The 23,529-nt window shown below is 36.9% G+C and overlaps 1 protein-coding gene across 5 annotated transcripts in view; it reads right to left on the bottom strand.

Moving 5' to 3' along the window:
- The window catches only part of LOC105481847 (SOS Ras/Rho guanine nucleotide exchange factor 2), a 113,427-nt gene that overhangs the window by 34,571 nt on the left and 55,327 nt on the right, over positions 1-23,529 (bottom strand). For all 5 annotated transcript variants that reach the window (XM_011741644.3, XM_071100200.1, XM_071100199.1 and 2 more), the window contains 6 exons: positions 19,001-19,099; positions 9,698-9,825; positions 7,624-8,279; positions 7,072-7,153; positions 4,873-4,995; positions 872-975 (listed from right to left, as the gene is read on the bottom strand). In XM_011741644.3, coding sequence (XP_011739946.3) covers positions 872-975; positions 4,873-4,995; positions 7,072-7,153; positions 7,624-8,279; positions 9,698-9,825; positions 19,001-19,099 — 1,192 coding nt within the window. The remainder of the gene's footprint in view (positions 1-871; positions 976-4,872; positions 4,996-7,071; positions 7,154-7,623; positions 8,280-9,697; positions 9,826-19,000; positions 19,100-23,529) is intronic.

Raw genomic sequence — 23,529 nt, 5'->3', positions numbered from 1 at the left:
GTAATGCCCTATAATGTCAAATAAAACATAAGTGTTCTTGATTCAGTAATATACATTTGATGACACATTTGTTTAAATGTTCATGGCCTAGGATTTCATTTCTTGGGCTATGATTCTGAAACTTAAAGTAGAAAACTCCTCTCTTTCAGATTTCAGAAATACACCAAAAACATTTCAGAAGACGTAAATATTATAAGAAAGCTGTTAATCATTAAAATTAAAGAAAAAGATTAAAGAAAGAAAACATAAAATTACACATATTTTATTCAGTTGAAGAAATGGCAACCTTGCAATGAGATAAAATTAAATAGCTTAAATTTATTAAAGAGGACTTTTGACTTCTTTAAAAGAAATATTCTCCTCAAAAACTTGAAAAGGCAAAGTTCTGAGACCTCAGATGATTCTAAACATATATGAGCTTCTTGCCATCTATAAAAAACATTCCAAATTTTATTTCAGCTTTTTCAAAATGAAAAATGCTGGCCAGGCATGGTGGCTCATGCCTGTAATCCCAGCGCTTTGGGTAGCTGAGGCAGGTGGATCACCTGAGGTCAGGAGATCGAGACCAGCCTGGCCAACATGGTGAAATACCATCTCTACTGAAAATACAAAAATTAGCCAGGCGTGATGGCATGTGCCTGTACTCCCAGCTACTTGGGAGGCTGAGGCAATAGGATCACTTGAATCTGGGAGGCGGAGGTTGCAGTGAGCTGAGATGGCACCGCTGCACTCCAGCCTGGACAACAAAGCAAAGTTGTTTCAAAAAAAAAAAAAAAAAAAAGGAGAAATGTTTTAGTTTCTTAAAGTCACACAGATTTGAACATAAACTCATGTGCAATATAAGATTCAATCAAACCTTTAAATAATATACCTCTTACACTTGAAATGAAGGATTCTAGTCTTTCAAGCAATTCCAAATCTCTTTCAAAGTCATAAAAATGATGTTCAACCCAATGCCGAAATACATTTAAGATCCTGATAAAATGGAAAGAAACACATTTTAGTGAAACATAAGTGTTCAATTACACTTCTTCCTTCTCTAATGCCATGATGATAGCTTTATATACAAGAGTCAACATAATACTCAAAGACTCTCTAATTTGTATTTAATTAATACCTTAAGTGCTTCAACGACAAGAGGAGAGTAGGTCTCCAAACTGTGTATTATTTATTAATAAAACGTATACTTTTAACATATTTATAAGCATAAAAATAGTGGTTTCTGTACTTCCCATTTATGTTAAAGTACCTTTTCTTTATTCATATGTAGAAAACTTATGCTTTATATTACAAAAGCTATTGTAAGTTCATAAAAAGCACCTTTAAGATTTAAATTTTGATATTTTTTCATATCAAATGGAAAACCAACTAAGATGCTTAAAATGGAAAACCAACAAACATGCACTATATCTGGTTTTAAATTCAAGTACTATCATCAAATTTCTTTCTTTTTTTTTGAGACGGAGTTTTGTTCTTATTGCCCAGGCTGGAGTGCAATGGTGCGATCTTGGCTCACCGCAACCTCCAACTTCCGGGGGTTCAAGTGATTCTCCTGCCTCAGCCTCCCAAGTAGCTGGGATTACAGGTGCCCGCCACCATGCTGAGCTAACTTTTGTATTCTTAGTAGAGATAAGGTTTCACCATGTTGACCAGGCTGGTCTCGAACTCCTGACCTCAGATGATCTGCCCATCTCGGCCTCCCAAAGTGCTGGGATTATAGGCATGAGCTACCATGCCCAGCCTATCATCAAATTTCTATGTAATCTACACATAAACCTACAGTCTCTTATTTCATTTCAAAAGAAAAAAATAGAAGAACTGTTTTGTTTTACAGTATCACAAATATGATTACCTATAACAAAGAGAGATTTAATCAACCTTGCCAATGGAAAGGAAAGGAAAGACAAGGGGAGAGGGAAGAGGAGGAAAATGGAGGAGGAAGAAGGGAAAGGGAAAGAGAAAGGGAAGGAAAAAAGGAAGAAAAGAAGGAAACTAGTAGGCAAGCCATGGAGAGAAAATATTTGTAAAATGTTTATCTGACAAAGGACTGGCGTTCAGTCCTACCCAATTTACTCCTACAACTCAGTAATAAAAAGACAAGTATCTCAATAAAAATTAGACAGAGGACTTGAACAGATTCTCCACAAAATAAGTATGAATGAAATACCGCTACACCCAACAGTATGGGTAAGGCACAAAGACTGACATTACTAAACATTGATGAGAATATGAAGCAACTAGAACATTGTTGGTGAGAATGTTTGGGAAGTTTTGGCAGTTTCTTTCAAACCTAAACACACACATATCTTATGACCCAGCCACTCCACTCTGAGTTATTTATCCAAGAAAAGTGAAAAATATTCACAGTAAGACTGGTAAGATAAAGTTCACAGCGGCTTTATTCATAATAATAAAAAACGAGAAAAAGCCCATGTATCTTTCAGTGGGAAAATTAATAAACTGGTATATTCATATAATAAAACACAACCTCGTAATAAAATAAACCATTGATATACAAGCAAAACCATGGATGAAACTCAAAAGCATATTAAGTGAAAGAAGACACAACATTGAGTTTGTAAGAATGCATTTATGTAAGACTCTAAAGCAGGTAAAACTAATCTATGGAGGGAGAAATTGGAACACTGCCTTTGGGCGTGGGAACAAAACTGATGAGACGGAACGTAAGGGAACTTTCTGGGGTGTAGTAACATTCAATATCGTGAAAGGTGTTTGGATTATAGAGATGCATGTGTTAAAACTCAACAGAAGTACACTTAAGATGTGTGTACCTTCTGTCTTCAGTGGAAGCAAGGAAAAATGTATTTCATTAAATGCACATTTTAGAACAAAAGAAAAACAAACACTGAACTGTTAATGACACACAAGTTGAAGTATTTAAGGAGTGTACTTCAAAATTCATATAAAAGTAATGAATGAACTGATAGATGAATGATAAATGAACAGATACATGAATAGCTATGAATAGATGAATACATATCTAGGTGGAGGGTTTAGGGTGTTCATTTTAAAATTCTCAATTTTGCTGTATGTTAAAATTTTTCATAATAAAATGTTAGAAAAATTACTACCATCCATTTTACTAGAAATCTTTCAATATTTATATAACAGGTTTAATAACTTGGCCTGGATTTCAGAGTTTTCAACTCCATCCAATTCCATATAGGTAATCTCATCTACTACTTCTTGCATTCAATGCTTACATTCCTCTCAGGTCAATGTCCTTACCTGTGTCCTCAGCACACCATTCTTATTTCTGCCTTCTTACCTTTCTTCATACTATTTCCCATGACCCTGAATACCTACAATCACCTTTCTACCTATCTAAAGCCTATACATCCTTTAGGGGCAATCTCAGATTTTACCTTCTCCAAGATGCCTTCCCTAGTTACTCTGGTCTAATCTTTGCTATTCCTGAAATTTTATAGGGTTGTATTTTTTCTAAGTCACTTAAACACTCAAAGTAGAACAATACATAACTGTTTCATGTGCCTTTTTCCCCCAGTAAAGTCCCCAATAAAGCCATAATATCATGACAGTCTGTGTTATTTTTGTACTTAGCATAGTTATAAGTACAGGACTGAGAATACAGCAAATGCTTAGAAATACATACTTAAAGAGCTTATATGACTGAGAATCAAATATCATACTCCCACCTCTACCCCACCCAATAGCAACCTCATAAATGTATGTCTCATATCAAGGGATTTCATGTGAGTGTAGATAAGTACAAATGCATCACAGCTAGCAGAAAAAACTAATTACTTATTTATTGCTGATACATAAATAATCTCATCTTCTTATACAAAGAATGACATGTTAAAAGTTTTAGTGAAAGACATATAGCTGGGAGCACTATCATTCTTCTAAAACTGCATTTATTTGTGGCAATTATCCTGGGAAATAAATAACTAATATACTCAGTTCCAAAATTACAATTTATTGGTCAACAGTAAACAAGGACACTTGAAATTTACAGAGAAAAAATTTAGATTATATATAATTAATAAGATAACTTGGTTTCCAATGGAAGGGGGTATATAATACTTTGGTTACTTGGACTGTAAAGAGGGCTAATCAAAGGATTAGTTCTAAGGATTAGCAATTTTCAATGCTTAGTGGTAAACACACACACACACACATACACACACACACACACAGACTAAGAAAATCAGACATGAGTCCTGCCACTCTCTTCATATAACTTAGCTCAAATTACTTCATCTTGCTAGGTTTCAATTTCCTTATATATAAAGTAGGAATAGTAATCATGTTGTAAGAATGAGATTAAAAAGATAAAACATTTAGGGTAATCCCTGGCACATAGTAGTATTTATTAACTGGAAGCTTCTATAATCAAATACATTTTTAGAAATTATTGCAATGGTTTCTTAAACAAATGTCTATATATTTTGTGAGAGAAAAGTGGGAAAACGGCTAGAACTTCCACACTTCCACAAATATTATAAATTGTAAAAAAGCCAGGATTACTATATGATCGCAAAGGGAAATGAAGGAAAAAAGTGTGAAAAAAGGTTGACAGCAGGCAAGCTCATATGAAATTTTATAATTTTTACTTACTATAACAAATAGGTATCCTGCTACGTAAGCATAACATATCACATGCCAGAGATATGTGATGCAAATACAGGATATTTCAATGGTTGAATTTCTTCAGGGTATTTAAGAATACCTTCACTGAGAAAGAACTTTTTTAGTTTTACTTAACTGTTGTGAAATTAAAAATATTACCTATATTTGAATTAAAAGCTGAGAACTTTTGTGTTAACTATATATTGAAAACTGACACATAAAATATGTATACATATATATAAAATATTCAAACCAAACCTAAGTTGTACTGGTTGGACGTATTCCTTGCGAAATCTTTTAAGGTCTGCACTGATTGGCTGCTCGCCTTTCTCTATTGCCAGTTTGTCTGCGTCAGTAGGTTCTGGCTCTGGGATTTCAAACCTAAGAAGAAAAGCAAAAGGAGAAAAATCTGTTCATACACAATAAAAATACAAGGAGGAAAACATTGTGACCAAGCAACCTTCTTTCCTACCACTTCCATGAAAAGTGGATTACTGTTAAACTTCCCTTAAGGTATGGTATACTACAAAAAACTGTCCTTTGGCTATACAAAACTAAGGTTTTGTATTCTTACTTTCATAAAAACTAAAGTTTTGCTTTTTAGCACTGATCAATACAGAAAAGGTCCAGTGGAAAGAGCCAAGGAAAGAATTCATAAGCAATTTAAAGAACATGATAGAAATGGCTTACTTAATCTGTCTTTAATATTTATATTATTAAAATGAAAGTAGGCTAATAAATTTTTTTTTTTTTTTTTTTTGAGATGGAGTCTCGCTCTGTCGCCCAGGCTGGAGTGCAATGGCACGATCTCGGCTCACTGGAAGCTCCGCCTCCCGGGGTCAAGCAATTCTCTGCCTCAGCCTCCTGAGTAGCAGGGATTACAGGCACGTGCCACCACGCCCGGCTAATTTTTGTATTTTTAGTAGAGACGGAGTTTCACCAACTTGGCCAGGCTGGTGTTGAACTCCTGACCTCGTGATCCACCCGCCTCGGCCTCCCAAAGTGCTGGGATTACAGGCGTGAGCCACCGCGCCCAGCCATAAATTTCTTTAAATGAGTACAAATTCAAAGAGAGGGCCAAAACTGAATATTTAACAATATTTAAATAATTTACCTAAGTGGATAAGATAAAAATTAAAAAAATTGCTCAAAACATAGGAAATACAGCTAAACTATAAGTCTAACAAGTGTGCTTTCTTTTTCTGGACATGGAAACAGAACTAAGTAGATCTTTATAGCACATTACACTGATTCAGTCTGGTAAATTTAGTTTCATAAAACAACATAGTGATAGAGATCTAGAATTATATCTTGATAATACAGTTGATAAGCTTTGGTATAAGTAATAAGTTTTAGTAAGTTTTAAAATGTAAAACAAAAAATCATTTTGGAGTTCAGATTCTACATTTTAAACTATAAAACATTTAAAAAAGTATACTATAAAACAAATAAAAAAAATTCAACCCAACACTGATTTTTAAAAGTTAATCATAATAAAGGAATTGCTGATTTTTTAGGTTTAATAATGATATCTGATTTAAAAAAAATAAGAGTCTATATTTTCTAGAGATACATAGAAAAATATTTATAGATGAATTATGTTGTCTAGGATCTACTTCAAAACAATCATGGGGTGGGGTGTTTAAATTTGTAGGGAAACCGATGAAACAATGAGTTGATAATTACTGAAGGTGGCTGATGGATAAATGGGTTTATTATATTCTTCTATCTGCTCTTGTATATGTTTTGAAAGTTTTCATAACAAGTTTGTTTTAAAAGTGGAAAGTATTTGGCAAAGTAGTCTACAGTAAAAAAAAAAAAAGTGGTAAGTAGAAAAGTCTCTTTTAAGAAAGTATCATTTTATTACACAGAACAATATTCATTAAAATCTAGTGCTTTCATCCTCCAAAGTAGTCTTTCTGATTACCACTTGAAATTTTTTTTTTTTTTTTTTTGGAGACGGAGTCTCGCTCTGTCACCCAGGCTGGAGTGCAGTGGCCGGATCTCAGCTCACTGCAAGCTCCGCCTCCTGGGTTTACGCCATTCTCCTGCCTCAGCCTCCTGAGTAGCTGGGACTACAGATGCCCCGCCACCTTGCCCGGCTAGTTTTTTTTGCATTTTTTAGTAGAGATGGGGTTTCACCGTGTTAGCCAGGATGGTCTCGATCTCCTGACCTCGTGATCCACCCGTCTCGGCCTCCCAAAGTGCTGGGATTACAGGCTTGAACCACCGCGCCCGGCCCACCACTTGAAATATTTCTAAGAGCTGAAAAGATCTGTGTTATAAACAGATTTTGGGGAGTACTCTTATTTGAAGAGAATAGTAATACTGCCGATTTAATGCCAAATAAAATATGTTCAATAATTACTTGAGTATTTATTAGGTACTAGGCACTTTACAAAATACAGTTAATTTTTCACAAAATGTCAATATAAGTGAAATACATATTTTTCTTACCGTTCAATCAGTAAGCTCAGCAATTCCTGTGGTTTACAAAATGAACGATATGTGGTAAGAAAAGTACGAACAAAATTGGGATCTGAAAAGGCAGAGCATAAAACAGGTTTCATGTTTAATGTATTCAGTTTAATTAACTCAAAGTACCATATTTGGAGGCCTTCCTCCCTTTTTCTTTTTACTTTGGCTCCTCAGATTGTGGCTCTTCCTGACAATCATGGTACTGGCAGGATACCATAGTATCCCTGCCATATACAGAGAAATACTGACATAGAGAATATACTATGGTATATTCTTAATAAACGAGAATTGTTTTCAAATTCGAAATTCATAAATACATATATTTTATGAATATTCAATAATTAATGAAGTTAACAATATTACATTTTTACACATTTAATTCCTTCTCTTATTTATTCTTTTTGTTTTTGCAGTATTTTTGTATTTTGGAGGCAATCCGTTTTTTCTCCAAGCCTCAAATATTTTTGAGCATCCTTAAAAAGCTTTTGGGTCCCAGGCCCTAGGTCAGCAGGTGTAATGAGTTTCACATACCTGCATACATATGATATGTTAACCTTTCAATTAACTTCACTACAGTTCCTCCTTTAATAATGGGGATGCCACTTCTACTTTGCAAGTTGTCTTCAAAAACAATGTTTTCCTCAGAGTCTTTTACTACAAAACGATATACTTCAGGACTTGGTAATCTCAGTGGTTGCTCATTTTCTTCTTTCAGTAATACTGAATCTAACATTCGATCTAGAGTACTACGATAATGAAGAGAAATAAGGGCTGCCATCCAGTTGTTTTTTTCTTCAGCAGACTTAGCAGCAAATACTACGCTGTTCTCATCTTTGGATACTAATTCAAAAGCATGCTTGCACTCACAAGTATCTTCTTTATCACAAATTTGTATTTTCCTCATGACAAATTTTTCTTTTAACCTGTATTCTGCACTACTGTAACCTGGAAGCCGAGTCTGGCCATGATTAGGTTTACAACTGATCATTAAGCCATCAAACAGAAAAATATGCCGTTCATGTTTGGCACCGATTCTTGTCAATGGTCCCTCCATAATGAATTCATTACAACACTGTCCAATATCTTTGCCTTCCCATCCATCGATATTTTTCTGAATTTCATTCATTTTTTTGATAGCCAGGTGTTTGCTTCTTAATTGGTGACTATAAAAAGGGCAAACAGGATCTCTAAAAAAAACAAACAAACAATAGAGCTTATTCAATAGCTAGGCAACCCAAATGGTTTCAAGCATAAACCATCTCAAATCATGTGAGAAAAATATTAAATAACCAATCAGTAGCTTTTACACACAGCATTTAGTTCTAACTTTGCCACTAAATAATACATCCCTCAATTTCATTATTATGAAAGAGAAGTACTACTGGCTCTATAAGAACTAAAATTACAAAAAATCCTAAATTTCTTTCATAGATTATACTTTTAAACATTTATTAAGTCTATCCTAATAATATAACAGTGCTAATCTTTTTATTTTTTATTTTTTTGAGACGAAGTCTTGCTCCTGTCCCCAGGCTGGAGTGCAATGGCATGATCTTGGCTCACTGCAACCTCTGCCTCCCGGGTTTAAGTGATTCTCCTGCCTCAGCCTCCTGAGTAGCTGGGATTACAGGTGCCTGCCACCATACCTGGCTAATTTTTGTGTTTTTAGTAGAGACGGGGTTTCACCATGTTGGCCAGGCTGGTCTCGAATTCCTGACCTCAGGCGATCTGACCACCTAGGACTCCCAAAAACGCTGGGATTACAGGCGTGAGCCACTGCGCCCAGCAGTGGCTTAAGACTAGGCTGGGTTGGCCAGGTGCAGTGGCTCAGACCTGCAATCCCAACACTTTGGGAGGCCAAAGCAGGCAGATCACCTGAGCCCAGGAGTTCAAGACCAGCCTGGGCAACATAGCAAAACCCTGTTTCAACAAAAAATACAAGAATTAGGCAGGTGTGGTGGCATGTGCCACCCAGCTATGTCAGTCCCAGCTACTCCAGAGGGTTGAGGCAGGAGGACCACTTGAGCCCAAGAGATTGAGGCTGCTGTGAGCTGAGATCACATCACTGCTCTCCAGCCTGGGCAACAGAGTGAGACCCTGTCTCTTAGAAACAAGAAAAAAAGGTTGGGCACGGTGGCTTACACCTGTAATCCCAGCACTTTGGGAGGCTGAGGTAGGTAGATCATTTGAGGTCAGGAGTTCAAGACCAGCCTGGCCAACATGGTAAAACCCCATCTCTACTAAAAATACAAAAATTAGCTGGGCATGGTGGCGGGCTCCTGTAGTCCCAGCTACTTGGGAGGTGGAGGCAGTAGAATCACTTGAACCCAGGAGGTGAAGGTTGCAGTGAGCTGAGATTATACCACTGAACTCCAGCCTGGGCAATAGAGACTCCTTCTCAAAAAAAAAAAAAAAAAAAAAAAAGGAAAGGAAAAGGAAAAAAGAGTAAAAAGAGTAAATGACCAAGATAAAAGTATATAAAAGCATGACAAGCACAACTTTCAAGAATGTAACTATCACAAAAAATCACACTTCTTTAGAAAACCAGGCATCAGAGACAGCGAAGTAAGCAGAGGCATTCACATTTTCAACACTTTGGAATTACCCAGGTCGGCGTCTAGGTGAATGCTGCTTGTAAATTCGGTCCATGCTACCTTGGAGATTCATGAGAGCAGTAATAGCTTGGTTCAAACATTCTCTGTCTTCTTGTTCTTCACTACATGCTTTCAATTGCTAAGAAAAAACAGAAAGAAAAATCAAAACTGCACTGTTTGATTCTTCTCCCAACTTTCTAGTAATAGAGAAAGCAGCAACGGATATTATCAACTCTAAATTAATTTTATATATACTTAATAAAAACAGCTATAATTTTATATATACCTACTGACCTCTCAAACCAACCCTCTTTCTTTTTTTTTGGAAACAGGGTCTCGCTCACTGTGGTCTTGAGCTCCTGGGTTCTAATGATCCTCCACTCTCAGCCTCTCAAGTAGCTGAGACCACAGGCGAATGCCACCACACCCAGCTAATTTTTAAAATTTCTGTAGAGACAGGGTCTTGCTATGTCTCCCAGGCTGGTCTTGAACACCTGCTCAAGCTATGCTTCTGCCTCTACCTCCCAAAGTGCTGGAATTACAGGTGTGAGCCACCAGGCCTGGCCCAACCCTCTTTCTATAAATATAAACACAATAACACAATACAGATATAAACTAACATGAGCATAGCAATCAGGAAAAAAACAAACAAAACAAAAAAAAAACAACTGTAAAAACCATTTGGACATTTTTATTTTCTATTTTTTTTGAGACAGGGTCTCACTCACTCTGTCACCCAGGCTGGAGTACAGTGGCAGGGCTAACTGCAGCCTCGACCTCCTGGGCATAAGGCCTCCTGAGTAGCTGGGATCACAGTAGCATGCCACCACATCCAGTTAATTTTTTTTTTTTTTTTTTTTTTGAGGAGTCTCATTCTGTCGCCAGGCTAGAGTGCTGTGGCGCCATCTTGGCTCACTGCAACCTCCAACTCCCTGGTTCAAGGGATTCTCCTGCCTCCGCCTCCTGAGTAGGTGGGACCACAGGCATGCGCCACCATGTCTGGCTACTTTCTGTATTTTTAGTAGAGATGGGGTTTCACTATGTTGGCCAGGATGGTCTCAATCTCCTGACCTCGTGATCCACCTGCCTTGGCCTCCCAAAGTGCTGGGATTACAGGCGTGAGCCACTGCGCCCAGCCCAGCTAATTTTTTTATTTTTATTTTTATTTTTTGTAGAGACAGGGTCTCAGTAGGCTGGTCCCAAACTCCTGGGCTCAAGCTATCCTCCCACCTCTGCCTCCCAAAGTGTTGAAATTACAGGCGTGAGCCATTGTGCCAGGCTATATTTTCCAAATATACTAAAAAAGTTTAAAACATCTAAAGCATGAAGCTTACAACTTACTTTTATTCATTAGTGACTATGAATAGAGAAAATAAGATAAATAACTATAAACTATTTCATATTCTCTAATGATTACTTTGTTTTAGCAATTTCAAAAAGTTTACAAATCTTTGTTATATAACATAATCAAGTGTACTAACTTTTAACATTTCAATCCATCATAAACTTTTCTGTAAACTGCATCTCTCAAAGGATTCCACTGCTGTTTTACAACATGAAATTCAACCATTCTAGTAAATGTCAAGAAACCATGAAAATTAACATTCTATCTCAACCTTTAAGAAGTAAGATTTAGAAACTGACTTATTAATCCCTACAACTCTGGCTCTATTTCATTTGCCCCAAAATTTTCTCTTGTATTTCACTGTCAGAAAGAAAGAAAATTTACTTACAGTAAATAATTCAGAGTGGATTGTATTGTGCTCCAATGTTTTGACTTTTTTTTTTTTTTTTTTTTTTGAGACAGGGTCTCACTCTGTCACCCAGACTAGAGTACAGTGAGGTGATCATGGCTCACTGCAGCCTTGCCTCAACTTCCTGGACTCAAGTGATCCTTCCATCTCAGCCTCCCAAGTAGCTGGAACTATAGATGTGTGCCACCATGCTTGGCTAATTTTTAAAAAATTTTTTCTGTAGAGGTGGAGTCTCGCTATGCTGCCCAGGCTGCTCTCAAACTGTTTTAATCTTTTTGAAAGAAGAATTCAAACTGGAGCATCATATAGATATTATATATATTATGTATTTATAAATATATATTTATGCAAGGATATGGGGAATTAGATCACTTCAGAAAATTTTTAAAAACTTAAATCTATTTTGTGATCTTAAACTAACTTATTAGAGATTTTGTGATAAATTAAAATTTTCCTTATATTCCAAGAGCAATCTCAAAAGCATTCAGCAATGGTTCCCTTTCCTCAGCAAATAACTAACTGGATATTGTTTGAGAACTTTGTCCATTACCTTTTATTTATATGTCTTAGAAATTATTCTCTACATGAAGCGCAGAGCCATTTGATTTTATTTCAAGATACATGTAGAGATCTTGTCATCAAGAGATTAGCAACATAAATAATGTAAATGACTATCATTAGAAGTAATACCTTAATCTCTAGAGTAAGCAATAGAAAGGATGGAAGCAAAGTCAAAATATCAGAAAGTTTGAAAAGGGATCTGTGCTTGGTTATTCTGACTTCTACAGGTGAAAGTTACTGGCAAAATCACTTATTTTGCTGCTTTAAAGATTTCTTACAGAGTCTTCTTTAAAGATTTCTTATAGAAAGAGTCTACTCAGCTCCACTCTAAAATATTTCTTTAATAAATATGAATGTTGATATCAAATGCTTAATTAGAACTGTTTTATTCTTATTGTTTTTGTTGATCCAAATATCTAAATTATCACCAGTAGTGAGATTCTACCAAAAAGGTATGAGGATACCAAACTTTCATTGTCTACTTGGTCTTAAGGCTGCTCAAACTCTTCCACGCGTCATTTTTAAATAATCATGTAATAATTATAAGCTGTAAAGGAGGACAAAATTGAGGATATTTAGAGTGGGATTTTCTGGTAATGGAGGTATATTAAACAATGGCTCTGTTTGGCAAAATAATCCAATAATTTGCTAAATATTTCTTGAATTTTCAGCAGTGAGGTTTGCTAAACATCATATTAATGAATATCCAACTAATATTCTACAAATACTTAAAAGAATGTATTCCAAACATCTCACACAGAAATTACTGGGCCAGGCAAGGTGGCTCACACTTGTAATCCCAACATATTGGGAGGCCAAGGCGGGAAGATCACTTAAGCCCAGGAGTTCAAGACCAGACTGAGCACATGGCGAAACCCTGTCTCTACAAAAAATACAAAAATTAGCCAGGCGTGGTGATGTGCACATGTAGTCCCAGCTATTTGGGAGGCTGAGGTAGGAGGATGACCTGATCATGCGAGGTAGAGAATACAGTGAGCCGAGATTGTGCCATTACACTCCAGTCTGGGTGATAGAGTGAGACTCCGTTTCCCCCCTCCGCAAAAAATGAAAATAAAAATAAAAAACACAAAAATAAAAATACAAAACAATTAGCTGCACATGGTGGTGCACGCCGGTAATCCCAGCTACTCGGGAGACTGAGGCATGAGAATCACTTGAACCTGGGAGGCGGAGCTTGCAGTGAGCCGAGATCGCACCACTGCACTCCAGCCTGGGTGACAGGGGAAGACTGTCTCAAAAAAAAAGAAAAAGAAAAAAAGAAAAAGAAAAATTACTGTACTGAACTATGTGCAAATAAGTAATGCACTTTCATGCCCCTGTTAGCTTTCTACATATCAGTCTTTAACCTCCTCATCCACCTGGTGAATTTAGCTGCTAGGACACAGTTGAAATGCTTCCTCTTGAAGATGCCTTCTGATTATGCCTTTTCCCTCTTAAATTTTTTCTTTTGAAATACCAAATTTATAGAACAGTTGTAGTAAAAGTAACACAAATAACTCCTGTAATACTCTGAATCACCAATTTTTAACATTCTGTCACATGCTTCATCATTCTGTGTGCCAGTGTGTGCAGACTGTTTTTTCAGTAGTTTGTGATACTATCCATTCAGTTCCTTGCACAGGAAGGGGGACTATCGCTGAATGGTTTTGCAGTAGTTTTTGAAATATAAAGAAATGTCAAATGTATCACAAATTACTCTCAACTAGTATCACTCTCCTTTACTCCTTTAATGTTTCTAATAGTTCATCTTACAACAAGGATTTTGTTTTACAGAATCACGGTATAGTGATCAACTTCAGGAAATTTAACACTGACTAATCTGTAATCTCATCTATAGTGTATATTCCAATTTTGCCAATTGTTCTAATAACATCCTTTAAGGTAATATTTTCCCCCAAAACAGGAACTGGTCCATGATGCACTAAAGTGTCATGTTTCTATTGTCTCTTTTACTCTGCAGAGTTCCTCAGCATTTGTCTTTCATGACTCCCCCAAATAAATAAGGACACACACACACACATACATACCCACACACGCACACACTCTTTGCTCTCTCTCAGTAGGACGAATCCCTATATACCCAAAACCAATGTTTTTTTTTTTTTTTACTTTACTAAACAAAGGAAAAATTAATATGATTTTTTTTCTGACTTTCCTAAGCAGAGCTAGTAACTCCTGCTTTATTGATCTCATAGTACTACTTCTATTAGGCTCTTATAATATTGTAATTATTTGTTTGACATATATTTTCTTCACTAAATTGTGAACACCTTAATGCCTAGGGACATGTTTTATTCCTTTTTAGTTTACCTGCACGTGGTAGGTGTACCCACTAGCTGGTTGTCAGTAGTAACTGGAATAAATGACTACTGTATGATTTTGTTAAGTATTTAGACCAATAATGAATGTTTTTTGAGCTCTACTCTGGGCACCCTCTTTTATGTATTAGCTTATTTAACTTTTAATTACAACTCTGTAAGACAAGGTACTATTATCGTATGTTACAGATGAAGGAAATGAGGCACAGAGAAATTAAGTAATTTGCCCAACATAAATAAGAGAGTTTGTATCCAAACCCAGGAGCTCTGACCCCAAAGTCTCTGCTTTTTTGCTACACTAACACCCTGTCGCTCTACAATGACACCAGACACAGCTACGCATAACACTGGTCTGTGTCTAAATCTGATGACCACTGAGTTGAAATGGATTCTTTCTATGTTGAAAACAAACTGGATAACTACTGAGTTTAAGAAATAAAATGAAATGAGTGTACTTTGGAAAAGAGGTCAAAGAGAAAAGATACCCTTGCTATGTATGCTTAAAATTAAAAATAAAAGTGATTGTTTATTAATGGGTAATATCTTTCCTTTTTCTTTGAGACAAAGTTTCACTTTGTTAACTAGGCTGGAATGCAGTGGCACGATCTTGGCTTACTGCAGCTTCAATGTCCCGGGTTCAAGCGATCCTCCTGCTTTAACCCTCCGACCCCCTAGTAGCTTGGACTACAGGCATGTGCCACCACACCCAGATAATTTTTTGTAGAGATGGGGTTTGGCCATGTTACCTAGGCTGGTCTCAAATTCCTGAGCTCCAGCAATCCACCTTCCTTGGCCTCCTAAAGTGCTAGGATCACAAGCGTGACCTGCTGTGCCTGGCTTTAATGGGTAATATCTTATGAACCTAGCTGAAGAATATATTCCTTGCTACCTGATACTCATCATTATCCCTAGTTGTCTATAAGTGTATCCTGTCCAAGATTTTATATTTCATGTAAGTTTTTTCTTAATTATGTATGAGACTTCACTGAAATATTTACCCTGCTTTTGTTGAAACTCCTACCAAATGCTACATCTACTATGGACATGTGTGCCCATAGAAAAGGGAAATTCCAATAAATTATCAATTTATCTCTAATTCACTGTACTAGGGTCGTTTGAGCCCAGGAGATCAAGGCTGCAGTAAGCCATGACTGTATCACTGCACTCCAGCCTGGGTAACAGAGCAAGACCCTGTCCCAAAAACACCACAATAAAATAGATGATATACAAATAGTTAAGAAGCACATAAAAGATACTCAAGATCACTAGTCATTAAGAAAATTAAAATCAAAACCACAATGAGATACCACCTCATATCCATTAGGATGACTACTATTAAAAAACAAACAAACAAACAAACAAACAGACCAGGCATGGTGGCTTATGCCCATAATCCCAGCACTTGGGGAGGACAAAGCAGGTGGACTGCCTCAGGTCAGGAGTTCGAGACCAGCCTGGCCAACATAGTGAAACCCTGTCTCTACTAAAAATACAAAAAATTAGCTGGGCGTGGTGGCGGGCGCCTATAATCCCAGCTACTCGGGAGGCTTGAGGCAGGAGAATCGCTTGAACCTGGGAGGCGGAGGTTGCAGTGAGCCAAGATCGTGCCATTGCACTCCAGCCTGGGTGACAAGAGTGGAGCTCCATCTCAAAAAAAGAAAGAAAGAAAGAAAGAAATTAACAAGGTTTGGTAAAGATGTGGAGAAATCAGAACCTTGTGCACGGTTGGTAGGAATGTAAAATAGTGCAGTTACCATGGAAAACAGTATGGTAGTTCCTCAAAAAATTAAAGATAAAATTACCATATGATCCACCCATTCCACTCCCAGGTATACACATAAAAGAATTCAAAACAAGGTCTGAAAGGCGTATTTGTACACCCACATTCACAGAAGCATTATTTATAGTAAACAAAAGGTAAAAAAAAAATCCAACAGTCGGCCAGGCGCGGTGGCTCATGCCTGTAATCCCAGCATTTTGGAGGCTGAGATGGGCAGATCACGAGGTCAAGAGATTGAGTCTATCCTGGTCAACATGGTGAAACCCCGTCTCTACTAAAAATACAAAAATTAGCCGGGCGTGGCGACGTGCACCTGTAGTCCCAGCTACTCAGGAGGCTGAGGCAGGAGAATTGCTTGAATCCGGGGGCAGAGGTTGCAGTGAGCTGAGATCGCACCACTGCACTCCAGCCTGGCAACGGAGCAAGACTCCATCTCAAAAAAAAAAAAAAATTCAATGGTCTATCAACAAATGAATGGATAAATAAATATGGTATAACACACCAATGAAATATTATCTCTCAAAGTTTATTTGTAAGTGTCATTGATGTGTGTTGTTCTAGTGTAATTTTCTTTCATTACCTGAATGAACCACAATTTATTTACGCTTTTCTGGTTGGCAAACAGGGTTTGCTATTACTGACACCTGGTATAGACTTTCTTGTACATTTCTCTTGGTATACATGTGCATGCATTTTGTTTCTTTAGAGTATATATTCAAGGATGGAACTGCCTAGTCACACAGTATGCATATTTTTTAATTTAAAAGGTAATGCCAAACAGTTTTCCAAAGTGGGTTATACAGTTTCATTCCTAGCTGAATGCAAATAGTTCATGCTGCTGTTTATGGATATTTTCAGACTTTCAAATTTCTGTAATCTGGTGTGTATGTAATGGTATCCTGTGGCTTTAACTGCATTTCCTTGATTTTTAATGAGTTTGAATACACGTTTACTGCCATTTTGGATATCCTGTTTTGTGAAGTGATTCAAATCTTTTGCCATTTCTAATCTCTTCTAAGGCCTGTCTTTCCATTCCACATTTCCATTTGTTCTTGTTGTTGCTGTGCATTAATTAAAACTGAGTATACTCCATATTTATTCTAAGGGTTACAGTTTCATTGATCAGACATGGGTAGTTTCTCTTTATTCATTCCTTTTTTCTTTTCTTTTTTTTTTTTCTTGAGATGGAGTCTCGTTCTGTTGCCCCCTGAGTAGCTGGGATTACAGGCATGTGCCACTACGCCTGGCTAATTTTTGTATTTTTAACAGAGACTAAAAACATGATTTCACCATGTTGGCCAGACTGGTCTCGAACTCCTAGCCTCAAGTGATTTGCTCCCCCTTGAACTCCCAAAGTGCTGGGATTACAGGCATGAGCCACCACACCTGGCTCTCTTTATTCATTCTTTGAAGCCCAAAATTACTACTACCTAGTAATAAGAATATCTGCTGCCTTTGGACAAGCATGAGAACTCATCAATGAGTGTTTCTTTTCCCATTTCTAATTCCTTACACAATTTCCCTTGATCTTTTAAAGGTAGGAGTGATTACCAAAGTGAGCATATGAGAGATGGAGATTTTCTGGTAACAATCCATTCATTTATCTCTATCACTGCTACTGATTTTCACTGACTCTAGCTAACATCTAAGAACTTCTGTCTACTTTCAGATTATGGCTCCTTCTCAACTGTAATTCCTACATATCTTGCTCAGTAAAATGTTGTTTCTCAACTTTTTTTTTCTTTGACAGAGTCTTACTATGTTGCTCAGGCTGGCCTTGAACTCCTGACCTCATGTGATCCTCTTATCTCAGCCTCCCAAGTAGGTGGGACTACAGGCTTGTGCCACCATGTCCAGCTTCCAACTTTTTTACTGCTCTTTAGAAGCAAAGTATCTTTCTGCTTGATTATTTTGTACCTCTCCTTTAGGATACCACATCGTTGGTTTAGATAGATAGTTAAAACTTTTTCCATCTAATCCACGGTAGTAACATTAACATAAAAGCCAGAATAATTCTATGTGTATCTTGTAGGCATCTAGGCAAGGAATATATATGATTACTTCTAATGAATACTTATCTCTTTTTTATGTTCTTTTTTATGGAGTGCTACTACCCACAGCATTTGATGCTGGAGGAAGCCAGCTTTTATCCACAAATAGATGAGCAACTTCATTGTGTAAGTCTCCATGGATACTAATGGATCCATAAAGAACCCATCAAAAGATATGCAGGCTTCATATGAATAATATATAAGCAGCCCCACATGTATATTTGGATGCCTAAATTTTTAAAAATATAGTTTATGTCTTATTAGAAGTCCTATCATTAGTCTTAGAGTTGCCCTCTAACATTGCCAACATTTAAAAATGCTGGTTTGACCACATAATTTAAAAAAAAACTTTTCCCTTACCTGGATGATTGCTTTTTTAAAATCCCTGCTACTAGGTCTGCATTTAAGATCAGGTCATTGACTATAATGGCCTGACTCATCCTAAACCACAGCTACTTTTGCCACCAATTAATCACTAGCCTCCCAAACCCTCTTAGCCAATGTGACCAGGACTAGTGGCTGGCTAGTTAATTAAAATAGAGCAGAGAATCTTTTTTTGTAAAGTTATACATATATTTTTAATGTGTTACTTGGGTCCCAGCTAAGAGAGGAAGAATACAACACTGCACAGAAAAAAATATTAACTTCAAAAGTTATTTCTTTTATAAGATAAACAAGATAGAAATTTAGAGCAATGTTATATATAAAAGTTATTAATTACATAAAATAAGAACTAAAAGACTGATAATGTGTGTCTCCAACATTAATTTTAAAAAGTAAACTTTTCTATTAGATAAGTACTTTGAGATTCTATGTTATAAAATCTTACCTTTAGTAACTCAAAATAGTGCCAACAGTGATACACTGGCACCAGCATAAGACGTGGAAGGACATAACGAACTGCCTCTTTAAAGCCATCAGCAATAGACTGCAAAGCAAAAAGATATCACAGTATGTCTCTGACATCAAGGACATGCAACAGCAGTGCCTAACAGAAACGGCCACTAAAAATTTGAGATACAGACTTATCAAAACTACAACAGAATGCATGTTCTATATTGAAACTGAAGTGCTGTATATCAAGTTGTTCTTTTCTTCCTTTCCTCCTTTAAGTTATTAGAGAAATATATACATTCGTTTTCTTTTATATGGCTAAAATAACTTTCACAATAATCCTCTACAGCTTATGTTTTGGCTTCCATATACCCTAAAGGAATTCTGAGAAGCTATGTACCCTCTTGCAGAATTTTAAAATGTTTTAAATTTACATAGTTACAAAAGATGCATTTCAGGGGATGCTGTATACTGTAAATGTGATCTATATGTATTTCACCAAACAATAATTGAATAAAATTTCAGATTTAGCTCATTTATGAAAAATGTCTATCATACGACTTAATTGACAAAGCCGATCTTCACTGTCAAAATAAACAGTAACACCAGTCTTTGTCAGAAGTCAAACTTTATTGTTAAATTCAAACGAACATATTAATGTCATGGTCTGAAGGATTAGAAGCCTCTGGATGAAACTACAACTGCTTCTAACATATTACATCAAGGTATGAGAACTTTACAAGTTTCTCCTCTTCTTTATCCTAAATGATGATAAAGTACTTACAATAAGGTTAATATAAACCCTTGTGATAAGCATATCACGTCTTAATTCTTAGGCAGATAGATACGACATAACATAGATAGATATGACATTTTGGCTACCAAGAATTTTTACTAGCATCCCCCTATAACCTTCTTTTGCAAACTCTTTTGCTTTGTACTCAGTGAACTCTCCCATAGAGGTAATACTTTTTTTTTTTTTTTCCTGTTTGGTGCCCTAGAGGTTTTCACATCTTGGATCAATGCATAATGGGAAATACATACAGCAAAAGTTAACAAGTAAGAGAATTTGGAAAAGACAATGCAAAAAACATAAACAACGGCTCCAAAGACTAGAAATAGATTCCTTTAAAGCTCTCTGTGCCTTTACATATCCTGAAAAATCTTAGTATATAGCTTGGGATAGGTATACCCCAGTTTTGGAAACTACTGCAGAATAAATGGTTTTCTAAAATTTATAATGGATTTAACTCATGTTAATTTTAAACGTCTATATAGTTGACTTACTGGTATTTCTTGCCATAAGAAAAATACCAACCACACCAATATATAATGTGAGAAAGAATCTGGTAGGTTGCCTTCAAAAAATCTTCAAAAATATTCCCATAATTTTCACATTTTGTTAAAGTTAAATTATAATCTGTTCAACAGACATATTACCCAGTAACCAAACTTCTTAGTAGGATACACAAAAAGTGCCACCAATTTTCTTAAAGATTAATTCATTTTGACATTTGTTATGATCTGCATGTTTGTGTTCCCTCAAAAGTCATATATTGAAACCTAATCCCCAATGCAACAGTATTAAGAGGTGGGGCCTTTAGGAGGTGATTAGGATATGAGGACAGAGCCCTTGTGAACAGGATTAGTGCCCTTATAAAAGGGGCCTAAGGGAGCTTGTTTGTGCCATCCACCATGTGAGGACACAATAAGAAAGCACCATCTATGAACCAGAAGAGCAAACCCTCACTAGACACCATATCTGTTAGCCTCTTGATATAGGACTTTCCAAACTCAAACTGTGAGAAATAAATTTCTATTGTTTATAAGCCATCCAGTTTATGATATTTTATTAGAGCAGCCTGAATAAGACAGCATTAATCTAATTAACATAGTGAATTACTCTGGATATTTTATATATAGTGCTTGAAATGAAACCAATATGAAACTTCAAAATTAGTCTACAAGATCAACTGTTTTGCTAATTTGTACTTCAATGGCTGACAGAGTGCATTATAAAATTTTTGTAGCATGTATTTACAGTGTAAGGAGTCCTCTGACAATAATAGGAGCTACATTTGAGTATTTAATACACATCAAACATTATGCTTATGCTTTATATATATTACCCTTTAATTTCCTAATAACTATAAGAGATATATATCATTATGATCACCATTTTACTAATGAGCAAACTGAGTCTCAGAGATTAAGTGAATTGCTCAAGGTAATACAATTATTAATTGGGGCTGGGCATGATGGCTTACACCTGTAATCCCAGCACTTTGGGAGGCTGAGGCAGGCAGATTACCTGATGTTAAGAGTTTGAGTACAGCCTGGCCAACATGGTGAAACCCTGTCTCTACTAAAAATACAAAAATTAACCAGGTGTGGTGGCATGCGTCTGTAGTCCCAGCTACTCAGGAAGCTGAGGCAGGAGGACTGCTTAAACCCAAGAGGCAGAGGTTGCAGTGAGCCAAGATGATGCCACTGCACTCCAGCCTGGGTGAAAGAGCGAGATCCCGTCTCAAACAAACAAACAAACAAACAAACAAAAACTATTAATTGACCCAAAGCCTTAAGTTCTAACTTCAAATCTTATTTTTTTAAGTGTGCTATACAGTCCAGGCACGGTGCCTCATGGTCAAAAGAACACCCTAGCCAATATGGTGCAACTCTGTCTCTACCAAAAAATACCAAAATTAGCCAGGCGTGGTGGTCCATACTTGTACTCTCAGCTACTCGAGAGACTAAGGCAGGAGAATTGCTTGAACCCGGGAGGTGGAGATTGCAATGCACTAAGATTGTGCCACTGTACTCCAGCCCGGGCAACAGAGTGAGACACTGTCTCTAAATAAATAAAGTATGCTACACAGCTTCTAAAGATGCTTTTTGTTTTTAGTTTTATTAAGGAAGCGTTATTTTATCTTACACGGAATTTTTTTTAAAGTTAAAACAAGTGGGTTTGGCCTGAAAAAGGATTTCATCTAACTCTTCCAATCTCACTGAATATCTAGGGTGACAGCTTTATTAATAATTGGGCCCTTTAACATTCAAATTCCACAGCAAAAATTTCTAATAAAATAGGACTGAAACAAGGAATGTGTTGCAAGTGCTTTTAATGAGTATCCAAAGTTCTTATAGACTGTGTATTTAATGCATACTTTATGGTTTATAGGAAAATGAGTTAACTTTAAAAATATTCCTCTCTTGAAGTAATTTTGAGAAATAAGTATAATTTTTATTCCATGATAACAAATTTTTGAGAGTAGAGAAGTGGAAGATAATAAATAATGGGAATTTACAGTAAAGAAGGCAGGGAGAAGATGGTAACTTCAGTTTTAAACATGTCATATTTGAAGTGCGTTTAGGGTATCCAAGTGCATCAATTCAAAGCAGCTGGTTATATGAAAGTGTATAGACACACACACATATATACAGAGTGCTTAAAAGAAAGTGATGGTCTGGAAATACAAATAAGAAGTCACCAGTATATAGATATGGATGAAGTCACCCAAGGAGAGTACAGAAGAACAGAAAAACAGGGGCTGATAACAGAAGTTGGATAATAGCTATAATTAAGAGACTGAGAAGAAGAAATCAGAGAAGATGAAAATTGGGAACATGTAGTATCATAGGAGCTGATATGGTTTGAATTTGTGTCCCCGTACAAATCTCATGTTCAACTGTAATCCCCAGTGTTGGAGGTGGGGCCTAGTGGAAGGTGACTGGATCATGGGGGCGGATTTCTTCCTTTAATGCTGTTCTTGTAATAGAGTTCTCAGGAGATCTGGTTGTTTAGAAGTGTGTGGCACCTCCCTGCTCCTTCCTCCTGCTTTGGCCATGTGAAGACGTGCCTACTTCCGTTTTGCCTTCCGTCATGACTGTAAATTTCCTGAGGCCTCCCCAGCCATGCTTCCTGTAGAGCCTGTGGAACTCTGAGCCAATTAGATCTCTTTTCTTTATAAATTAACCAGTCTCAGGTATTTCTTTCTCTTTCTTTTTTTTTTTTTTTTTTTTTTTGAGACAGAGTCTCACTCTGTAGCCCAGGCCTGAGCGCAGTGGTGCAATCTTGGCTCACTGCAACCCCCACCTCCTGGGTTCAAGCGATTCTCCTGCCTCCAAGTGATCCTCCTGCCTCAGCCTCTGTAGTAGCTGGAACTACAGGTGTGCACCACACACACTACAGGCTTGTGTGTGTGTGTGTGTATCTCTATCTATCTATATGTGTATATATATATATTTTTTGGGTGGGGGTACAGGGTCTTGCTCTGATACCTAGGCTGGAGTGTAGTGGCACGATCTCGGCTCTCTGCAACCTCCGCCTCCCAGATTCAAGCCTCCTGCCTCAGCCTCCTGAGTAGCTGGGATTACAGATGCCTGCCACCACACCCAGCTAATTTTTGCATTTTTTAGTAGAGACAGGGTTTCGCCATGTTGACCAGACTGGTCTTGAACTCCTGACCTCAGGTGATCCACCCACCTCAGCCTCCCAAAGTGCTGGGATTACAGGCATGAGCCATC

This window comes from Macaca nemestrina, chromosome 7 (genome assembly GCF_043159975.1).
Source record: "Macaca nemestrina isolate mMacNem1 chromosome 7, mMacNem.hap1, whole genome shotgun sequence".
Taxonomy (NCBI): Eukaryota; Metazoa; Chordata; class Mammalia; order Primates; family Cercopithecidae; genus Macaca; species Macaca nemestrina.
Note: the sequence above shows the minus strand (reverse complement) of the source record. Positions and strands in the feature narration are given on the sequence as shown.